The sequence below is a fragment of the Oreochromis niloticus genome, linkage group LG22, assembly GCF_001858045.2.
Source record: "Oreochromis niloticus isolate F11D_XX linkage group LG22, O_niloticus_UMD_NMBU, whole genome shotgun sequence".
Classification (NCBI taxonomy): Eukaryota; Metazoa; Chordata; class Actinopteri; order Cichliformes; family Cichlidae; genus Oreochromis; species Oreochromis niloticus.
Window position 1 is genome coordinate 27,656,767 of NC_031985.2, and position 21,271 is coordinate 27,678,037.

General features: G+C 41.8%; 1 protein-coding gene across 3 annotated transcripts in view; it reads left to right on the top strand.

Moving 5' to 3' along the window:
• dlgap3 (discs, large (Drosophila) homolog-associated protein 3) overlaps nt 1–21,271 on the top strand; it is a 162,872-nt gene that overhangs the window by 120,128 nt on the left and 21,473 nt on the right. For all 3 annotated transcript variants that reach the window (XM_025902372.1, XM_025902373.1, XM_005453886.4), the window contains exons 3-4: nt 11,499–12,655; nt 20,371–20,585. In XM_025902372.1, the coding sequence (XP_025758157.1) occupies nt 11,573–12,655; nt 20,371–20,585 (1,298 nt within the window). In that variant the 5' untranslated portion in view covers nt 11,499–11,572. The remainder of the gene's footprint in view (nt 1–11,498; nt 12,656–20,370; nt 20,586–21,271) is intronic.

Genomic DNA, 21,271 nt, shown 5'->3' on the forward strand with positions numbered 1-21,271 from the left:
TGTTATCTTCTTTGAAGACCACCTGAAGTCCGTCGCCTGGGGCACATGCCCAGTTCTTGCATTATGACGTAAAGTCACAAAAAACTGGCAAGCACATGGATGTCTGCACATTCTCTCAGTCTGATGACGAAATTTATGTCACTCTGACCCAGGCAGGCTCGCGGTCATGGAAACTATAATCAAGGCCTTAGCCTCTAGCTACATCACGTGCATGTCGGTACCGAAGGACTCACCATCAGAGGGTTAACCCCTGATGTCTGACAGCGGATTTTTTGAACTAGCCTGTTACATTGTTCTTTCATCACCTCTGATCCCTGTTTATCCCCATCTAATACACCATTCATGTCCTCACATGTTATCTGAGGCAGAGAGGGAAAATGAAGGCCAATTACAAGTGAGCAGCGCTCTGCTAAGTGGTGTTGGTATTTTCCTTCTCATTAAGTCACAGTCAGAAGCTCTCTCAGGCTGTTTTCAGTGGCATAAACATACAGCTTAATGCTAAATGTGTGTTTTTTTTTCATCGAGCTCACTGAATCAGACTAATAGATGTTAGACGAGATGGTCAGAGGAGAGGAGTACATTTTGACATTATCAATTTGATGTTTTTATATTTAAGGTTGAAAGGGTGGCGAGAAGAAAATAAAGAATAAGTTAGCTGGTGTTCAAATTCTCCAAAACTCTTGACAGTCACAGCAAATTCAGGAAGTCAAATTGCATTAGGTTTTTAAAATAATTTGTACGTAAACAGGCAACGGATTGCCTTAAAGACGCATTAAATCATGAAGGATGTCCTCTCACACATACAGTTTTCATGAAAATTAAAGTATTCATTCAAGAAAAAAAACTAACATCAGTTAAATAAAAAACTAACTGTGTATTTATGAGAAGCACAGATGGAATTAGTGTGAAGTTATTTCCATGCCCCTAAGTCTTTCAGCATACCAGGAGCTCTGACACTATGGGCCACTTTGGGTTACAGACTTCTGTCAACAGTCAACACTGGTTGGATGCAAGTGCTTATCAAAAGTATTGCATTGAGTTTTAAATATTCTTCTTGCCTGCTCTAGATTCCATTGGTATTAATGTTAAAGTTTAAAAACATTTCTAAGCGTAGAAGATGCATTACAGCTAATAGTGGGATTGTCGTTACAGTGGATTTCAAGAGGCTGTTAAAGTAAGTGGGAAGTTCATTGCCTTATAATGGACAATTAAGGGCTAAGTGGGGCTAATTAGCATAGCATTGCAATCAAAAATAGCACAGATAGGAATGGAAGTTTTGTAGGTGATGCACTAACATTGTGCAAATGTAAGTACACAGACACAGGCAGTTAATTTACAAAAGACCTGCACGATCTGACCAAGAGCAAATTAGAGTGTCTAACTATGTAGATGGAATGAGGATATGAGTAACACACTAATAGAAAAATAATACAGTGTAAATGTAGGTTTCATGCATGTGTCTCTCTTAGGAAACAGCGTGAGGGTTCAGATCGTGAAGGGGAAGCAGAATCGATATGTTCTCATGGGGGTCTTCGATATAAGTCGATATAAATCATCTGTCAGATACTGAGACTCTGAATTCCAAGAGCTCAGCTGGAGTGCAAGATACATGCAAGAAAAGGGCTGCTGAACTACATAAAAACTCCAGAGTATACGCCTGAAATCTGTGTCTAACTGCTGAACTGTCAGTTGAGGAAAAGAACACTGTTCACCGTCAGATCTGCACTGCTCTGCATACTTAAGTGCACAGTCTAAATGTTGTCTGCATTCTTTGTGATGCAGTGGGTGTTTATTAATATTAATAAGAAAAATCCAAACTCAACTAGCTTGCTTACATGTTATGATACAGTGTTCCCCATTTTTTTAGGTTAAGAACCAATTTGAACATAATATGAATCTCCTGTTCCTCCAAATCCAAAAGGTGTTTTTTAAGATTAAGATCTGGTGACTGTTGACGTCACCAGATCTGGGGACCTCAAGTCACAGCACTCCTCTGGATTGTAAAAGTTTAATCAATCTTAATCACCAGTTCAAGATGATTTCATGTTTTTGATATCAAAAGTTATCCTGCTGGAAGCAGACATCAGAGGATGGATATGCTGTGGTCAGAAAGGGATGAATATGGTCAATAACAATACTCTGGCAGTACTGAGGGGCCTAAAGCATGCCAAGAAAATCTCCCCCACACCATCACACCACCACTGCCAGCCTGGACCATTGATACAAGGCAGGATGGAGCCATGCTTTCATTTTGGTTACATCAAATTCTGACCTCACAGTCCAAATGCTGCAGCAGAACTTGAGACTCATTAGACCAGGCTACATTTTTCCAAACTTCTATTGTCTAGTTTTGGTGAGCCTACACAAAGCCTCAGTTTCCTGTTGTTAGCTTACAGAGGTGCCACCTGGTATGGTCTTCTGCTACTGTAGCCCATATGCGTCAAGGCTCAATGTCCTGCACATTTACAGATGCTCTCCTGCATAATTTGGTTGTAATGAGTAGTTATGTGAGCCACTATTGCCTTGGACATTATGATAAAGATACTTCCAACCTTCAATGAGAAGACCATTAAATATATAGTAACTATTCAGCATGCTGTTCTTATATTTATTTGTAACCTTGCTTAGTCATGGACACAGTATCTCCTTATACCAAACTGTTTTCGTGCCTTGAATTGACCAAAGTGGACAGATTCATGCATGCAAAACAGCACAATCCTCATATGGGTCACTGGAGTGTGCAAAGGGCAGTGAAAACTACCCATTGTGTCAGAACACTTGATGTTTTCATAGCAGCATGTTGAATCCATGGAAAATTCGGATGATAGCATATCGCTTAGAATTGTCTTTGAATTCCAGAGATGTATATCTGTGATAATATATTCTGGACTGCCATCACACAGACATCCCTCAGGTAGCTTTAAAAGAAAAGTCGTGCTAACCCTGCGCCTCCTTTAAACTAATGGTGTTGGTTTTGTTGAACATTTTCTGCCAACCTTTTCTGAGAGACCGGAGTAGAAGAATAAAGGGAGAACACAGGTTTGTGCAAGGGAATATGGGAAAGACGAGAGATGGGAAAACAGGGCAAGAGGAGGAGGAGACAGAGAGAGCGCAATAGAGGAATTGCCCCCTAGGCACTCTTCAATTTTGCCCTTATGATGGGAGCATATTTCCCCTGTGTTGTGGCCATCATCTCTCTGTCTTACACACACACATCCACTGTCATGTTCCCTCTGCCTCTCATTCTAGCATTACCCTTCTGTTCTTCTTGCTACATTTCTTCTCCCTTCTCACTCTTTATTGTCCCTCATAGGCATTTCCAGCACCACTCAATTGTCCACTGCCTTCACCAACAACTATTTCAGCATCTAGAGTGTGTATGTGGGCGCACATTCATGCGAATGTGCAACCTACCTTTCAGCACCGCCATGTTTATATATTAGCTTCTGCCACTTCCCACTGAAAAGTCTACAGCGCCTTGCAAACTTGCAAATACAGCCATTATATACACATTTCTTTCCTCATTTTTCTTAATGTTTCACACCCTTTTTACCCACCTGTGCCCTCCTCTCTGTATGCGCAGAGATAATGAGCTGCAGTAGCTCAACTTGGCTCTGTAGTTGTGTTTTTTATGGGTCCTCTTCTCCAGGTCACCCTTGAAATCTTCAGTCTTTCCCATCATCCCTGGTTCTTTCTGGATCATGATGAGTTAGCTACGGTAGTTACTCGGCTGCCAGAGAACAGTGTGTGTGTGTGTGTGTGTGTGTGTGTGTGTGTGTGTGGTGTGGTTGTGTGCATATCGGAGAAAGACAGTGGAAAAATGAAAATAGATCATTCATGGCTAAAAGCTGAGAAGAGCAAATCAGTCCTTCTGCCAGTTTCCCAGCATGCATGTCTCTGGCTTGAAAAAAAGGAAGTGCATGCCAACACATAGCTGAGCCAATCCTCTATTATTTCCTATTCCCATAGTCATACATTTCACTATTGTCTGTCCCACTTGCCATTATGGGCTTGCAGAGTGCCTGTGGTTAATAGTATCTTTGAGGTACCAGCACATATGGGCAGACACCAAACTAGCAAAAACTTTCCTATTGTTTGACTACAATTCTATAAGCGTTCTATGCAAGTTCACCTTGTTTTCTTAAATGGGTTGACGTTATCTGCCTCGGACCACGTTCTAGCTTGGTTCATTGTATCTGCATTCAAACAAAGCCAGTATTCAGGCACACAATACCCACTGCCTCGCAGCGCTAGCCCATTTTAGTAAAACCCAAGGCTGTGCCTGCCTTGTCCAAATGATTGTCTGCTATTGTCCCCCATTAAGCTACTGTCTGTAGAAAAACATATGGGGAGAAATATATAAAACTGTTCATTCATGACATACGCAGATGAGACTAAATGACATTCAAATGTACATGTTTTTGCGTTATAACTAAGCATTAAAATAAATGATCTTATTGGATCTCACTGCATTCTAAATATTAAGCTATTATTAGCAGAAAGCTAGCTTAGCTTTCTACTTAGCATCCAAAAAACAAGTTAAAAAATGCTACATTCTATTCTAAAAGGCTGTCATCATTTATTTCCTTTATTTCCTTTAAAAATGCAGCATGATTAAACATACAACGGTAGATCAGAACCTCCACTCCTCCGTTGAACAGAAGCAGACTAGTGCTAACATGGTAGACAAGTTAAGGTGCTGGCTAGCTTTATATTAACTGTGAGATTAGCAACACCAATTTTCCTGTTTCAGACCAGCAGCTAGTTCAGTCAACTCTGTGTATATTCACCCCAAGTTATGTGAGTGTGTGAGGAGAGAAAGAAAGCCATCCTGAATGCAGTAAATAAAGAGCAGAGTTTCCATTTTAATCCAGTGGACTGAAAAATGTGAATATGTGTCAGTGTTCAAGAACAGAATAATTCTAGTCAGGACAGGCCACTCTGTCACCATAAACAGTATTTCAATAAAACAATGCTGAACTTCATACTGCATCTATTACAACAGCATGGCTTTGTAGTAGAAGAGTTGTGGTGCTTAACTGGTCTGTCTGGAATCCAGGCCTTTGACCAGCTTTGGTGCATCATGAAACCAAAGATACCATTGCTGCACAATGGTAAACATGGCCCTGTCCCATTTTTTTTTTAATGGGTTGATGCCCTTAAATTCAAAACTACTTTTTTTTCTAAGCTTAAATATTTCATTTCTAAATAATATATTGGTTCATGGGATTTGCAGTTCATTGCATTTTGTCTTTATTTACATTTTACACAGCATCCCAACTTTTTGGGGGACTTGTGATTGTACGTTGCTCTTAAGTGTTTTCCTCCTGTTCTCTCCCCCAGTCTTCTTGTTCCTCTGTACTTTGTGCATCCTGATTTCCTCTTTTTTTTCTTTTGTTTCCTCATGTCATCTGGCCACATCTTGCCATGATAACTCACATACAGACTCACAAAGTGGAAACAATTCCAGCCACGCTGTAGATGCTGATAATTGATTAGAAGTGGGCATATATCATGCAGCTATGATTTTTCCTGCCTATCTGTCTCCCTAATACTCTTCATGAAAATCTCTTATGATGTTTTTGAGCTACCTTGCCTTCAGACAGGCAATAAAAAATGATAGTAAAAAGAAAAAAAAACATTTATCAATTAGACTTTTCCAGGTGTTACATTTTACATTTCACTGATTTGAAACACCCTTTGACCTACTACCTACAGACCCAGTGGAGAGCGGGCAGACTCAGCTGTTAGCAAAGTGGGTCAGAGCAGCTGGCATGAGCGCATGAATATTTAAAATGAAACAGCTCCAGACTAAAGCCTCTGTAACAATCACTTCGATGCCAAGCAGTGTTAAACAATAGCAGCGTGTTGTACGGCTCCAACTGAGCAGTTACTGAATATTTCTGCCTACGCTGAAAGGAGGGGGAAGGTTACCAAACAGTAATAGAATTACTGAAGGAAAACACAAACTAGAAACCATCGCACCGGCTGCACTGCCATCCGGTTCTACGATCCAATCCATCAGAGACTTAAAAAAACCGAAAAAAACAGACATAGGTCAAATTTAAAGTTACAAGTGCAAGACAAGAAGTTGGGAAAGGGTGCAAAGTTTCCAGTGCCTGTTTCCATTTCCAAGGTCAACCTTTGTTTTCATCTGAAATAGTCCCTAAAAAGTTTTGGCGATCCTGCCCCGGTGACAAAATCAGTCCACAAAAAAATCTTTATTTGCAGCCCTGAGTTGAGTCACTACCGTATTGGCTTTGTTATTGTTTGCATTTCTTTGGCGTTGCTTTCAGTCCATCAGGAGTGAACCTGAGCTGATCATGTTCACTTTTACTAAAGAGACAAGACTTCATGACAGACTGGAAACTATTCACTTGCTGTCAGGACTGAAAAAACAACAAATGTGGCATACTTCAACACTGACAGAATAGTAGCTATGGCATTGGCATTGTGGGCAATGTAGATGCAATTAGAGCCTTTTACAGTTTGTTTCAGCGAGGCGTTTTCCCTCTGCTAATCAATATACTGTGTTTACAAGGCATGGTTCTGTGAAGCAGATCAATCACAGCTGTTTAGCTCTGCGTGCTCGCAACATGTAGTTACATTTCGGGTAAGGTGCACTCCAGGCTACACTGCTTAAACGTGCCATCAGAACATACACGCATGCAAAAAATGAAAATAATACTGATAGGTTTGTAGCTTGAACCTATTCGCTGGAACGTTGAAGGCAATGTAATTATACAGCAAGCAAGACACGAAGTAGGCAACATTCTTTATGTTTCACGTGCACGGGAGAGAACTGGACAGGTGCCGTTCCTTCGCTTGACCCCAGTTGCTCTCGTCCGCTCTCCCGTAACACTGCTCTTTTATTGTGGTTACATGAATATGCATAGGTTCATTAACATATGACCTCTTTCATAGGTATACATGTGAACAAAGAATACCTTGTGTGTGTGTGTGTGTGTGTGTGTGTCTGTGTGTGTGTGTGTGTGTGTGTGTGTGTGTGTATGTGTGTATCTGTGTGTGGGGGTCAAACTGTGACCCCAGGAAGACTCCCCAGAGCCGTCCATCTAAACAAAAGGCACTTAGCCTAAAACAGTTTATCCTACCATAAAACAATAAGACAAGGTACGACGTCTCGAATGCTCCTAAAATGTGGGTGTGAAAGTCAGAGAGCTCTGGAATGCACACAAAGCTTGCAGACTATTAAGGATCAAACCTCTACCAATCTACACCTAATTATAAAACTCTAAGAATATATGAATAAATATTTCTAAGCATAAATGACAATAAACAATACAAATCTAACAAATACCTATCATGATGTCTTAGCTGGTAAAGACAAATGGGAAAAACAGAGAAAGCGCTTATAATCAGTTTAAATAGTGGCATTTAGTTTGATTTTAATTTGAAGAGTGTTGAAAACACTTTGGAGAAATAATGGAGAAGCACCTTGAAACTCTTTTGTATTTGTTGTGTAACATTTGTGTAAATAATGCTATAATACCTCAGTTATCTCAGAAGACATGCACAGAAGAGAACACTGATGGATGGCAGAGGCCATGAGATGAAGAATGGAAGGAAACTTTGTAATTAACTCAACACATAGTGCTGACATGCAGAGGGCCAGACATCCTGACAAGTTTAAAAATGAAGAAGAAAAAATAAGGAGCTGGGGAGGGAGAGACATGACTGGAGGATGGATAGAAGTAGGTCAGAAAGAGAGACTAGAAGAGAGAGAGAAGAAGTGAAAGGGAGAGACAGAAGGAAATAAAGAGAAAGTGACAGCCAAAGTTCAGATGTGTCTTTCATACCTTACTATCTTAGCGGTCTGTGTGTGCATATGTTTCCTTTTGGTGTGTGTGTGTGCACAGCCACATATTCAGTGTGTGTGTGTGTGTCATTGTGATTGACAGCTCCCAGCCAGCAGCTTGCTCCAAAGCCAAAGACTTCATAATAAACAGAACATGGTTTAATTTACTCCTTCAGGCAGAGTGGTGGTGCTCACTTTGCAGTCTGCTAGTATCACACACTGCATAAAATATCTTTCTCAATAAGTTATTTGATAATGAATTCAGATTCAACGTTGAATCGCTGTTAAAACATGAAATATCAACATTTATTTTTATATGTAAAACAGAATACACAAGAGATCCTTGGTGTTATCTGACTTGTATACTTATGACAGAAGAAATTGATGTTTGTGTTCAAGCTGCTACAGCACTGCCAATGCGTGTGCGTCTAAATGCTATGTTAGCCTCCATTTTGTCACAGAGTGATAACATAGTAGATAATGATGGTGCTGCCATCATTCTGAAGGTTTTCACGATGGGATCGTTGATTGGTCTTTAGGCTTGTGTGACTAGAGCTTAACAATCGATTTCACAGCAGCTCTCAGCAATCACTCACAGTCGGTTGGGGAGACCAATGGTTACCAACGAGTCTCCAAGCCTGTTTTACTGGGGGCTTACTAGTACCCAATGCTAGCTGCTATATTATCCGAACATTGCTTCAATTGTTAATGTTCATTTAAACTTTTTGGTTTTCGGACCAGACCAAGAAGCTTAAGGTTAGTCTGCTTTCTGCATTCCAAACAAAACTGATGTGTGTTTAGGAGTATTGCCCAGTAGAGGCACCCAATTGTGTCCAAGTTTCAATCATCTAGCTGTTGACTTGAGGTGAGGTTGAAGAATTTGAAGAAGGGAGTCCTCTTTCTCCCTTATTCTTTGGTGCAATGTACTGGTACCACTGGCAGCTAAACAGCCCCAGCCCATGATGCTACTGTCACCATGCTTGACAGTTGGTACAGTGTTCTTAGGTCTGAAAGCCTCCAAACATGCAAACAATCAGGGTAAAAAGCTCGATCTTCGTCTCATCTCACCATCAAACTTTATTCCAGTAGGCATTTGGTTTATTCATGTGGGAAGCTCTAAATTTCAATCCAGCTTGAAGGTGTCAATTTTGGGAAAAGGACTTCTTTCTTCTTTACAGTGTTTTACAGTGGCCAGCATCACTGGCCACTGTAAAACCCGTTTCACAGTGGTCAGTGATGCTGGTGTTCCAGCAGTTCTCAGTCCATGGCAGGCTTGAGCCTTGGTGGTTCCTTGGTTGTTCTTCGACATCCTAACCAATTTCCTCTCATTTGAGGGTGACAGTTTAGGTCTTCTTCCAGTCCTTGGCAAACTGGGGATATATCTGAATAACTTGTACCTACATAGAATTAATTGTAATGATGATCCTGGAATCTGCAGTTGTTTAGAAATCACTCCAAGAGACCTTACAAACTTATGTGAGTCTATCATTCTCCTACTTAAATGTTCACTAAGCTCCTTAGACCGTCCCATTGTTCAACCAAGATGGATACTATCTTGACTGTGTGGTAGTATTAGTAGTTCTCCTTCTCGATGAATCTTTTTAAGTATGGTTATATAATGTTGAATACTCATCTAAACTATATTGGTTTGGACTGAAATGTTTGTGCTAATTATGGGACCCAAAACACCACTTTTTTTATTACCAGTGTAGCTGAAAGACTACAAATTAACAGAACCAGAGTGCATTTTGTTAGCTCTATTACCTCCAGGTTAAATCTTGTGCTTCAGTATTACAAGTATGTTGTTATAGGGCAGTCCCATCTTCTAATTCATGTTTATGGAGACACAAGATCTGCCCACTATCAAAATTTTCAAGTATTTTTTAAGGGGTCACCATTATCCACCTGATGCAACACAAACACACAACCATGGAATGAGGGATAGAACGACAAAAGGAAGATGATAATAATTCATAATGTCACAGGTACTGACTTTACTGTCATTATTAGCTCCTGGGCTTTTGTTGTTTTGACTGCAACATGCAGAGTATTGCACAGTAATGGCAGCATTGTTGCATTTCCCCGCAGGAATTGTGCACTGCTTATATCTTGTCAAAAAGGAAAATGCTTACAGGTTTTATTTTTTGGCAGTCAAATGATCACAAAGCCACAGAGTTAATGAGAGGTGGCTCGGTCCGCCCAGGTGGCACAGCTGTCTAAAATCTGTCCATGGTTGGACGCTGACTTGGAGAGGTCCATCGTCACGGCCACACCAATGACACGGCTGGATGTGGGTGAGCTTTCTGGGTGGCAGCTCTCATTCAGCCAATCAAGGCAAACAGGCCACGCTCTATTTAATGATTATCCCAGCATCTGTCCCCTATCTCTCATCTCGGCGTGAAAGCCGGCAAACACAAGTGCAAATACACTCGCAGGAGCTCAGTGAATCCCATCCAGCCGAGCAGCTCGATACTGGCTCGCATCGAGTAATTCAATCTCAATTTAATCAAATTTAGAAATGATGGCAAATGCTCGTGTGCATTATGAACAGGCTGTGTGCCCGTGATTCATTATATAGTTAGTGGTGAAGTGGTTAATAGAGGATGTGATTACACCAGCAGCAATTATGCCAGTCCAATGAAATGCATGATTACTACATTTGGAATGTAATCTCAGTTGTTATCCATGCCATGAGAAGAAAGGAAACCCAGAGATAGCCTTCATCCTGTTTACATTCTGTTTACTTTTACTTAGGTTTTACTGCTGCTTGACAAGGTACTAGTTTCAGGTCCTACATTAGCTTTGTGGAGAGGATCCCATCATCCCACTACTCTTTCATCCTCTCGAGGCAACAGTAGGGTTGGTTTTCACCTAGTCCCGTGGATATGACATTGCTGTTCATTTGATAATCATCTGCCGAAATCCCTCTGCAGTATGCTTGGATGCTTGCAGCCACTCTCTAGCTCCTTTGCATTAGGATGCAGGTAATCAATATACAACCTGCTTTCCTCGGCTTTAAATCACAGGAATGCTCAAAGACTCCCTGCAGGCCTGGATGGAGAAAACGACAGACAACACGGAGCGCTGGGCTGATGAATAAAACGATAAATGTCAAAGAGGAGCAAAAGCTGTTAGAGAGAGGGAGAGGAACAACTGAAGATACACGCTGAGAGAGAGAGAAAGGCTAATATTCTTGATTTATCAGCCCTGCAGTCTTAGAGATGAATAAGAAGAGGAAAGCTGTCTCCGGCCACTTATTGCAGCCGCGGGATGAATGTTCGGTTTTGCTCTGTTTTGTCTTTGGTTGGGTAAAAAATGAAGTGCAACATCAATAAAAATGTTAATCAGAAAAAAACAAAGTATTGTTTTCACTTTCAATTCATGCATCCATTAAAAAGAAGAAAGAAAATAATCCTGACATCAGTCAACAAAATCTACTTCCTACCACAAATGTCCCATCGCTGCACCTCCCATATGTGTGCCTCTAATCTTACCTTATACCTGTACTCAAAGTTTTATAAAAAAACATCCCTTTGAGGTCTTAGTCCTTTCTCACAGGTATGAGAGGCCTAATTAGACAAAAAAATAACTCTCATCCAAACAGTCTACAACATTGCAATCGTTGTTCCTTTGCTACACTTAAATAAAATGTCTTCACATTATTTCTTGTTTTTCTCACCAGGTGAGTGAGGTGCAGCCCTGTCACGCCCACAGCGCCCCCTTTCGGCCCGGACGGCACACCATGCCCCGGCGCCTATGAAAGGGTACCATGTCAGCCGGAGCATGTCTCAGCATTCCTCGGGTGGTGGCGGAGGAGGTCCCTGCCACTGCACGCCTGATGACTGTGACGGTCCAGGCAGAGACTACTACCACGGTCACAGCGATGGCCACTTTTACCCCGGGGGAGGTCCGGTTGAGGCCCTGGCGCTGGAGAGGCACCACTCCCGCTCACACTCCCATAGTCACTCTGGAGGAGGAACCTTTCCCCGCTCCCACCCCAACCAGCACCCACCTCTCCAGTCATTTGACTCTTGTGAAGAGTGCCTATCCTCAGGCCACGGGGGGAAGATGCACCGCATGCCCTCAAACATGATCGACCAGTTTGAGAAGCAGGTGCCCTTCCATCATGATGGCTTCCACACACTGCAATACCAGCGCACTGCCAGTGGGGGTGCTGAGCAACGCAGTGAGAGCCCTTCGCGCATACGCCACTTGGTCAATTCGGTGCAGCGCCTCTTTGCCAAGTCCCATTCCCTGGAGGCGCCATCCAAACGGGAGTACAACGGTACGAGGGGAGGAGGGGACTACCGGAGCGAGAGAGGCGGGGGCCACAGGAGTGGAGGGGAGGAGGGCCACTACTCAGGCCACCAGTCTCGCTCCACAAGGAGGAACAAGTCTCGAGAACGTAGCAAGAGTGGAGACTCGCGGCATGAGTCAGGCAGACGCCACCGCAGCCGGACAGCAGGCTGGTGGAGCTCCGATGACAACCTCGACAGTGACAGCAGCTACTTGGTGGGTGGGGGTAGACCGGGGTATCCCAGAGGACATGAGAGCCTGGATGCTGCCATTCAGGAGCTCACCATGAAGAAGCCCAAGGAACGAGGCGGCGGACCGGGGTCTGGGGAGTGCATGGCCTGCACAACAATGGCTCTGGTGGGGAGTGAGGGAGGAGGAGGACACCACGGGCATCATGGTCACTCCCTGAAGAGGAGCACCTGGTCAGCCATGACAGTGAGTCAGGCTAGAGAGGTGTATCCTTCTACCAGAGGAGGAGCCTATGACAAAGCCCTGGTGCCCATTGAGAGCAAGCTCAAGGAGAGGACCTTCCACTATCTCCAGGTGCGTCTGTCCCTACATATCAGCAAATGTGTAATCAAATATATATGTGGTTTGGTGTTAAGCAAAAAAAAAACAAAACCCAAACTTCTTTTTAAGTAATGAAAAGATTGTCTTGAACTTTTGTTTTTCTGTTTCCACTGTCTCAGACCCTTGAAGATTAGGCTAATTAGTCCGCTGCCATAACAGCAACTGTTATTGTGTACGGGACTTTGTAAAAACGTGTCGACCATCTCACATCTGCTGCCTCTGCTCTCAGTCTGTGTTGCATCTCCATGTGTATATTTGACAGCCAGTACAGACACACACACACACGGTTCATCTAGACAAGATGAAGCCTGCTCTTCAGTTATAACACAAAATCTGTCAATGCAGTGCCTTCCCACAGGCTTGTGAGGAAGTATGGGCTTGTATAGCTGTGCTTTAGAACATAACTGCTGTGAAACAATCAGAAAATAACACACAGCCACATGTCAGTACTGGAAACACTTTGATTTAAGTGAGGGTGTTGCTTAACACTTACTCGCTGTGAATTCATCAAAACTGTATAAACTACCTTCAGCTTTTTTCACATCGTGTAAATTGGCTCAATTGGACGTCATACAGACTTAGTATTTGGAAGCTGGCAGGTTAAAGATGATTTAGTGATCTGACAGCCTTGGACATTTACTTTCTCCATGGATGGATTATCATGTCCACGAGCCCAAGGCAACAATTTGCACAGGCAAAGAATATACAGCACAAGTATACCCTGTATTCCTTTTGTTTTGTTTTGTTTTTTTAATTACTACTTTTATGTTATGTTCTAGATATGATTTAAGGTATGAAACACGTGCTTTAATATAAATAAATTGAAAACATGCTGCCATGATTGGCATCTCCCCCTAGCATTCTTTGGAGTATTTGATGTCTTTAAAGTTAAAACTCAGTCTCCCAGAAGGTTCCAAGGTTCAGTGGTGATAAGTGGCAAGCGATTTAGTTTTCTCTGCATTTCTCTGGGGAGCATCAAATACCCTTAACTATAGGAAATTGTTCAATATAATACACATTTTCTTCTACAAATAATGTCAGAGGGTGAAGCCAGCTTCCAGATTTCCCCGGTCTAATAGTGCTAGCACTGCTACACCACAACCAAGATCTTCCCCAGGAGGCAGGACTGTAGGCTCTGTCAGATGCTGACAGTTTACACTTGCCGACGTGCTAAGTTGACATTTCTCCTATAGCCTGTCTGTGTTTTCTCCTTATTGACCACCAGACGGAAATTTGACCTATAGCCTATCCAGTTATAGCTTATGCTTTAATGGGCTAATTGGCTAAACGTTTAAAAAAAAATAGGAAAAAGTCCACACACTACCTCACCATCATGTGAGGAAGGTGCAGAGCTGAAAAAATATTACATAGAAAATAATAACAGTTTTCTCACTGCAGAGCACTAGTTTTTTTATTTATTGCATCTAGTAGTGAATGCACAGTGTATGTGTGAAAATAGTCATCTCTGTGGTACTCCTTAAAGTAAGATGTCTTTGTCATCTTTGTCTTTGTCAAAGACGACAAAGACAGACTGCTTTGTAGAGCTTTTCTGATTGCTCAAGTGGCCAATCAGAAAAGTTTAGGTCTACAAGCCCATCCTTAAGTTTCTAAAGTTTTACCCACTGAGCAGTGACTGCTGGGGAGGTAAAATACCCATTGATTTTAATTTAGGCTTTGTCCCTCCAAAGGTTAATTGTTTTGAGGAAAGAAAAACAACCATTGTCCCTACAATTTTGATTTAGACCCTGTTTTTTCCAGTTGAATACACAAGTAAAGTTATTCAGTTACTCAAAATTTCATTTTCCTGCTATAGAAACACACCTTTAATAGCAACATGGGCAATTTTTGTTTAATTCTAAGAAATATTGGAAGTGTAGTTTCAAAAGCTCAAAAAAGCAAATTGGAAGAAGAAAATACAAACAAAGATGGGTAAGATTCTTGTGGTAAAGCCTTTGGATTAATGGGAAAATGAACAACAATTTTTCAAAAGCATGAAAAACCCTTTTTCTTAAATAAAAGTTTCAAAAAATCAAGTGAAAAGTACAGATTTCTCTTGGTTAAATGTCTGTCTAAGAGGCCAGATGGACTCTCCTGGCATTTTGCTGTGAGTCAGAAAACAGTAATCATCATCACCCACCGTGTTATTTACCTGTCCCTTACAACAGTCACTTACCTGCCTCCTGTCAACACGCTGTAACTTGAATCTGCCGCATGCAATTTTCAGAGAACCCGTTCACTCATTTTATCTCCTAAAACGGCAGAAAAGGTTAATTAAAGGCTGTTATTGGCTGTTACAGTGGCATCTCAGAGAGCACACACACGCACGCACACAAACACGCACGAGCTCAGAAACCTCCAGCTGTGTTGAGGTAGAGCTGCCATGCAGGCTGTGTTTCTACGGAAACAGCAGGTAGCCACAGGAGTCCCTGGTGTTTTTCCAACTCTCATCCTTTAGACACAGCTGAGGTCTGCTGATAGAGGAGACAGAGAGAGCAGGGTCGTCTGTGTGTTCGTGCTTTTCTGAGGACAAACCCCACACAGTTTACCCCGTGCTTTAGGCTACCAACACATTCTCCCCTTAGGACACGAAATGAACTTCCCTTGCTGCAGCTTTTCTCGTATCTCCAGGTGTCACTGGTGGTTTTGGGAGGCGTGGAGAGACAGTGTGTTGAGTGAATTTTGTGCCTGGCTTAGATGTGCCAGGGCAGGCCAGATTGATCCACGGCTTCAGAGCAGACAGCTCACTGGAGCTGCAGATATAAAGCTGTTCAGGTCTGTTTCACCAGGATGAAATGTCAGGACTAACAGCAGCACAGGTGCAACAACTCCAAATTGAAACTGCCTGAGAAAGCAAGAGCAGATATCATACACCCAACAGCTGCCTTTAAACTCTATTACTTGTGTATAAAAGGTGGCACTTTTCATGAGAGACTGGCAAATAATTTATATTGTAATGTAAAGGCTCTGCAATATTAGTAAGAGAACAACAACCATCAGATGTTCACCTGTGAATGAGCACTTCGCCATAGAGAGAAGGAAGAACTGCTTTTTAACAGGAAGAGACCACCGACAGCTCAGGGAGGGGCAGCCATCTGCCTTCCCTCCCTGTGGGACTGAGGGGAAAGAAGAGAGTAGACACAAACTTATTGACAAGTAAAATTGGGATCAGGATCAACAGATACAGTACCAACATTAGGTTTATCAAAATCAGAGAGTTTCAGGCCTAATCTTAAAAGTACCCAAAGTGGAAGCCGGATCAACAACAGAGGGGTCTGTATCACTATATGCACAGAAGTGCTCTAGTGAAGGAAGACATGCAGAGGGTTAGCATGAAGGAAGAGAGTGTGAGGGACAGGACAGGATGGTGGGAGGTGATCTGCTGTGGCGACATGAAAGAAAAGCCAAAAGAAGAAATCCCATTTCCACAGGTCTGGAAAACCAAGCACCCTGCCTTTACAAACATTTGTGAAAGAATCGGTCATTCTAAAGTGCTAATTTAATTTGATTGTGGTGCTTCAACAGGATGCCAGCACTGTAATAAACCACTTTGTGAAATATCTTCCCTCCTAGGTATTCCACAATCAACTGTAATTAGTATAATTGCAAAGTGGAAACATTTAAGAACCACAGCAATTCAACCAAAGTGAGTCAGACCAGAGCGCAGTCAATGCAAAGTGTATAAAGTTTGGCAACGCTCTCCTTACTCACTAACTGCAGAGCTCCAGACTTCCTCTTACATTAACATCAGCACAAAAACTGTGTGCCGGGTGCTTCATAGCATGGGCTTGGCTGAGCACCTCCTATGGTGTGATATTTAGGTGGCACTGTACTTCTATCCATATAGTGTATCTGATAGCTCGGCCGCACATTTTTACCCCTAAGCCATAAAAGGCTGATGGGCTATTGTCGTCACCCTGCCATGCAGGCGAGTGGCATGAACGCCCATTTTTGTGAACGTGATAACTCAAAAATGAGCTGTCGTAGGATTATGAAATTCATACTGTAGGTGCAACTACTAAAAGTCTCTGACAAGTTCGATTCTCAATGACCTGATTTCTGAAAATCACCTAGGAGGCTGAGGAGTAGCACTATTTTATATTTTGGAAACTCTAGGAACCACAACTAAGCCTGAACTGTGACAGCAAAGTCCTCTATTGAGGTAACATTGTAATATGAGGTGTTTAAGATACGATGGGTGCTGATCTTTCAGAACTTTGTATGTGAAGGGAAGGATTTTAAATTCATTTCTGCATTTAATTAAATTGAAATTGAGCAGCCACAATGTGAGAAATATGATCTTTCTTTCTAGTCTAACTTGTTATTCTTTTGGTCACTACCTCTAGCTGCAGGTGAGGGTCAGGACTGAGGTCAGTCAATAAATCGACAGCCTCGCTTTCATCTTCAAACCTTTCACCTCCACACTAGATTAAACTTTGAATTTCTCCATGTTATGACTGAATTCTAAATTGGCTCTACATCTGCTGGATTTATGCAAACAGTCAAAAGTGAAGAGCTAAAGGTAGGTTGGTCCACATTAAGAAAAATGCTCTACAAAGCACTGACAAAGTAGTTTTTATAGCACCTGGAAACATAAAGCACATGGTCAAGTATGCTACAGCACTCCCTCACTCGTTGCAGGGTCAGTCTACCTGCTGTATGTTATTTCCATGTGTAAAAAAATACAAACATGTACATACAAGCTAATACTTACACAGGTTTCCTGCAAAGAGTCAGGTCGGACTAGCAATAAATGTAAGTGAATCTTTGCCAGTCAGCGGTCAGAGGCAAAGGGACATGTGCAAACTTTCCCCCATGGCGTCAACGCCAATCACAATGTGTGGCATCAGAACCTGATGCTCTCCGTTCCCTGAGCCTCTCACCTTCCCCTCAGCCTGTGTGTGATAGATAAAAAATGATTAAAAAAGAAAAGAGGGCCGAGGAAAAAAACGCTGAATATGGAGTAAAAGGAATGAAAAGAAGAGCAAAGCAGTGAGGGACAAAGAGTGTTAGAAAAGACGAATGCAGAGGGACCTAGAGACGGTAAAGCAAGCTCAGGGATAGAAAAGAGATAAAAGAGGTGATGGTAGCCAAGGGGCAAAGCAAGAAGAGGAGAGAAAGGGGCGTTTGAGGAAATGAGAGAGATAGTGGAAGGCCACAGGGATCACGAGATTAGGCTGAATCATCTTTTAAGTGATGACCTTAAAAACACACACTCAGCTGGATGCCAAACCCTGGGGCCTTGGCTATGTGTGTGTCTGGGTGTAGGTGTCGGTCACATGCTTGTATATGAAGCTGCACCTGACAGCATTTACAAAAAAATGAAAAACTAAAATGAAAGGCTGAGAGGTCCTTCAGCCAAAACAGCTGCTGTTAGTGTGTGGATGGTGGAAAACTCTCCTCATACTGTGAAAGAAGTAGTACGAGTGAACACACACACACATATAAACACACACATCAAAGTGAGTGGTCCTCCACAATAATAGCATGTTATGTGCGAGGTTAATAGCTATACTCACGAGCTATGATGCTAATTAAAGCTGCGTTTGTCAACATAAGGGGTCATTCGTGGCGAGAAACCCCCCGTGACCTGATCACCTAATTCTGCATTTCTCATCAGCTCTACTGAGATTTTTCAGATCAGTTCTGGGTTTTGGCTGAATATCTTATATTTTTTATGTGTAAGGCAACATCAAGTTAGTCTTTAGACTTTCCTAACAAAAATAAATACATAATAGTCTATACATTTAACGAGTTATTAATTAATTAGTATATTGACGTATAATACTTGGACCATAAATATAAACTTTACTACATTGTGCTGTCTTTTATGGTCATGAAAATATCTCCAAAGTGTTGAGCCGTTGTTGTTAGTTTCCAACATGAACCTGTGCACAGCTCCTGACATGTGGCGCTGAAGGCTAAACAAAGATCAGCCCATTGTCACCAATACTCTCTCTGTACTAGAAATTTAAATGTCTGATTATTTGGTTATTGATTCACTTCAATTTTATTTTATTTATATAGTGCCAAATCAAAACAGCAGTCGCCTCGAGAGGCTTTATATTATAAGGTAAAGACGCTACAATAATATATATATATATATATATATAATATAGAGAAAACAATCAGATGACGCTCTGTGATCAAGCACTTGGCGAGAGTGCAAAGGAAAAACTTGCTTATAACAGCCTGGCAGAACCAGGCTTAGGCAGAAGCAGCCATTAGTGGCAACTGGTTGGGGGTGAGAGGAGGGAGATGGGACAAAAGACACACTGTGGAATAATTAATAATTTAATGTAGAGCGGTGTCTAAGCATATAGTGCCATTATTAGCCTCCTGTAGTTCTTTGTTTTAGGTTTTTGAGTGAAAGACTGGCCAAATGCTACTTTAGCATGTAGCATGTGCCTCACATCAGCACAACACACATTTAGAAATTAGATGAGAAAATACCAGTCAAGACATCTTTCATGCTTTGTGTAATTTGAGACCAATAAAGCAGCTCCAGACTGAATCTCAATGCTAATCAGTTAGCTGAGGTTGTCTGATTAGAATTTTTTTAATGTGTTGTTTTATGTTGTATTATTTCTCCAAAGTAAACAAAAGGTCATTTTCGAAGCGTTAAAGGCAAAAAAAACTCAGGTTTGTGATGTGTTTCATGCTTGACTTCACTTCCCAACTTTGGAGTAGTTCCACATGATAATCACTCACTTTGGGGTTGCCTGTAATTGCTGAATTTGCAAAACTTCACTGACACTCTGTGATCTCTTCCTGGGTGTGCTAACGCCTTCATGTATTAAATTAGGGCAACAGTGGGAACATGTCAGCGTAATTCTTAGGGTTAATTTCATTGATTCTTAATATTTCTCTCTGTGTTGTCTTACCCTTTAGTGTCTTGTCTTGACTGCACTGCTGTGTGTGTTGTTTTCCCATCAGAATCATTTGCTCGTCTGTTAAATTGCGTCTTCTGTTTTGTGTTTTTGCCACCGCGTTCATGTCTTTCTCCCACTCCGTGTCGCCACTCCTGTCTGCTGCCCTCTCTCTCTTGTCTACCTGTTTTTCTCTGTTTTTATTTATTTGCTCTCCGTCTGTCGGCTTTTGAGCTTACGTTGTTTTTCCTTCTCTGCGTCAGTGTTTTTCCAGCTGTCAGAGTTTCTCTCTCTCTGTAAGTCCCTTCATCCTATTCTCTCTTTCTCTAACATCATTACTCATGTATGCATATGTGTGCATGTGAGCGTGTGTGCACGAGTGCAGTTGACTTTTCGGTTGTGTTTGCCCCCCAACCCAACCCTGTGTGCACGTGGGCCAGAACTGTGCTGCTAAATAAACCTTTTTCCATTCGAGGTGTGAAATATTTTTCGATTAAGAAATATATTTCTGTTTTGAGAAGCCTTCGGATCTTGACAGCAGATATTGAGAAGAAACTGCAAACAGTGCAGTGAAAAACATCTTCAATATCTCGGCGTTGATTAATTCACATCATGACTAATTCCTTTTCCCTTAACAGTGGGTGTAGAAGAGGAATGCATACTTACTTTTAACGCATTTAATTGTTTAACCTACTAAAACCATGTTGGTCCCACATGGTTGTTACATTTTTACTCACAACCTGTTGCAATTTCAGATCAGTACTAGTTGGTCAGTTTAATGGTGATCATGTGAATGTTTGGGTGGATGTGGATGTGCCTCAGGTCCCTTCAGAAGACTGGGGAGGTGGTTATAGCGGTGGCGGAGCAGCTGACGGCGGAGGGGAGATTCCTTGCCGTCGCATGCGGAGTGGCAGCTACATCAAAGCCATGGGCGACGATGACAGCGCTGACTCGGACACGAGTCCCAAAGCCTCGCCCAAGTCCACGCTGATCGCCCAGAGGGAAGCCTTCAGACGCTCTATCAGCATGGATCAAAGGTCAGATGGCACAAATTCAGCTTTTATATTCATGCTGAAATACTTGTATTTACCCTCGAGTCACCTCTCTGCTTTCAAAAACCATAAAAAACAAGTTTATTTGGTTTAGTTTGGTTGTCTTTTTTTTAAGCAGTGCAAAAGCAGCATAGCATATCAAATAGGAATTGCACAGGTGTGACAGAAGTAAACAATAAAATACAGAAACAGACAGCACTGGGATGACAAAGGAAAACAACAACAACCTGGAACAAAATACAGAAAAACAAAATAGCAAGTTAGTCCTAGTTTGGATGGTTGCTGTTTATCCGAACATTTCCCCACAGGAGGATTTTTGCATTATGTTACTTTACTGCTTTTTTTTTTTGGTTTGTTTTTAGAATTCATTCCTTTTCTATAACTTTATAAGAGGCTGCAGCTTAAATACACAGCACTGTTTGATTGTGCCTTTAAGGCTCACTCTTTAAATGTGGACAACATTATTTTCCACAGTGTGGGTGAAAATACAAAACCATTGGATAATTTTTTCTCATAACTTCATAAAATCTTTTAGACAGTCTAAGTCTCCCTCCTTAGAAAAACCCTGCTATCCAAAATCTTTATTTTCAGTTTGTAATATGATAGTCCTGACTCCTGACTCTTGGTGGCGCTGTCACTTGGTGTTCGCTCGCTCTGTGGTATAGTATCAC